General features: G+C 74.0%; 1 protein-coding gene across 1 annotated transcript; it reads right to left on the bottom strand.

Annotated features, from left to right (window-relative positions):
• Positions 1–235: 235 nt before the first annotated feature.
• On the bottom strand, positions 236–976 carry NEUROG1 (neurogenin 1). Its single transcript, XM_062189763.1, has one exon. The coding sequence runs from the start codon at positions 974–976 to the stop codon at positions 236–238; it is 741 nt and encodes a 246-aa protein (XP_062045747.1).
• Between the last annotated feature and the right edge of the window lie 687 nt (positions 977–1,663).

Below are 1,663 nucleotides of genomic sequence, written 5' to 3'. Positions count from 1 at the left end.
CCACAAAGGCGGTTTTGTGGAGTTCACAAAGTGCAAAAGCCAAGTCCGACTCGGGGCGGGCAGCAGGGGCCCCGGGGCTGAGGGCTGCGCAAACGGACCGGGCGCAGCCGGCGGGGGCGCAGGGCTCCGGTATCCACCGCCCCCCTCGAGCCCTCGCTTCCTCCCGGCGCCCCCGGGAGGCAGCTGGGGTCCCGACGGCCTGGGGGCGGGGGTGGCGGCCGCGTCTACCAAGGGCTTAATGGTAAGGGATGAAGCAGGGCGTTGTGTGGAGGAAGTCCTTGGGCAGGCTGGGGAAGGAGAAGAGGGGGTCGCCAGGGCCGTAGGCGAAGTCGTCGGAGGTGGCCGGGCTGCTGGGGTCGGACAGTGGCGAGGCGGCGGCTGCGCAGGGGGAGGCGGCGGGCGCGGAACCCCAGGACTCGGCGTCGCTGGCCGGGCTCGGGGGCCCGGGCAGGCAGGGGGCGCACTGCGGCGACAGGAGACGCTCCCGGGCGCCGCCCCCGGACAGCCCTTGATCCGCCAGGCGCAGGGTCTCGGCCAGGGCCCAGATGTAGTTGTAGGCGAAGCGTAGCGTCTCGATCTTGGTGAGCTTGGTGTCGTCGGGGAAGGAGGGCAGCACACTGCGCAGCGCGTCCAGCGCCGCGTTCAGGTTGTGCATGCGGTTGCGCTCGCGGTCGTTGGCCTTGACCCGCCGGCTCCTGCGCAGCGAGTGCAGCAGCGCCTCGGAACGCACGCGCGCGCGGCCACGGCGCCGCCGCCGCTCCTGCTCATGGTCCTGCGCGTCCGCAACGCCCGGCGCCCCGGAGACCCCAGGCACGCTCCTGCGGGCCGGCGCGGGCGGCCCCGAGGCCGAGACCGGCGGCTGGAGCCTGGCACAGTCGTCCTCGTCGGTGAGGAAACCGGACAGGTGGCCGCCGCTGCCACCGCTGCTGCTGGCGCAGTCGAGGTCGGACAGGCAGGTCTCCAGAGGCGCTGGCATCTTGGCGCTGAGCCGGACGCACGGACGGACGAGAGGGCGCCTAGAGAGCAGGAGCCCGCCGGGGCTGAGGGCGCGGCCGCTGGGGCGCACTTATGTCCCGAACGGCCCGGGGTTACTCTCTGCCCAGTGCGGGCGCGCGGGCCCGGAAGGGCGCAGGGGCGCACGGGGAACTTGGCCTCGCCTGCAGGGGCCACGCGCCCGGCCGGTCTCCCGAGTGATGTCGCCGGCGATCAGATCAGCTCGTGTGAGCGCCGAGTGTGGCACACGACCGGCCTCAGGACCCCTTAAGTACCCGGCGCAACAATGGGCGCCCCCCCTCCCCTGCCACCTTCGCCCCCGCGGCAGCCCCGGTGAAAGGAGCGCGGCGGCAGGTCAGCCCCGTGCGGCGCCCGGGTATTTGCATAATTTATGCTCGCGGGAGGCCGCCCGCGCCCCTCCCCCGGCCGGAGCGTGCCCGTAATTACCGCTGGCCAATGGGCGGCGTCGCCGGGACCCGGGAGCCGGCTCGGGCTCAGCGGGCCGGGCGTCTCCCGGCAGTGAATCGGAGGCGGGGGCGGCGGCGATTAGCGGCCGAGGCACGCTCCTAGCGGGCAGTCCGGGCGCCCCTCGCTGGGCCGGGCAGGGGAGGCGGGGCGCGGGCAAGCTGCCGAAACCCGGAGCTGGCTGGGAGTGTGAGTTCGCGTCCCC

Source organism: Lepus europaeus, chromosome 4 (genome assembly GCF_033115175.1).
Source record: "Lepus europaeus isolate LE1 chromosome 4, mLepTim1.pri, whole genome shotgun sequence".
Lineage (NCBI taxonomy): Eukaryota > Metazoa > Chordata > Mammalia > Lagomorpha > Leporidae > Lepus > Lepus europaeus.
The sequence above is the reverse complement of the archived record's forward strand: the minus strand, read 5'-3'. Positions and strand labels throughout refer to the sequence as shown.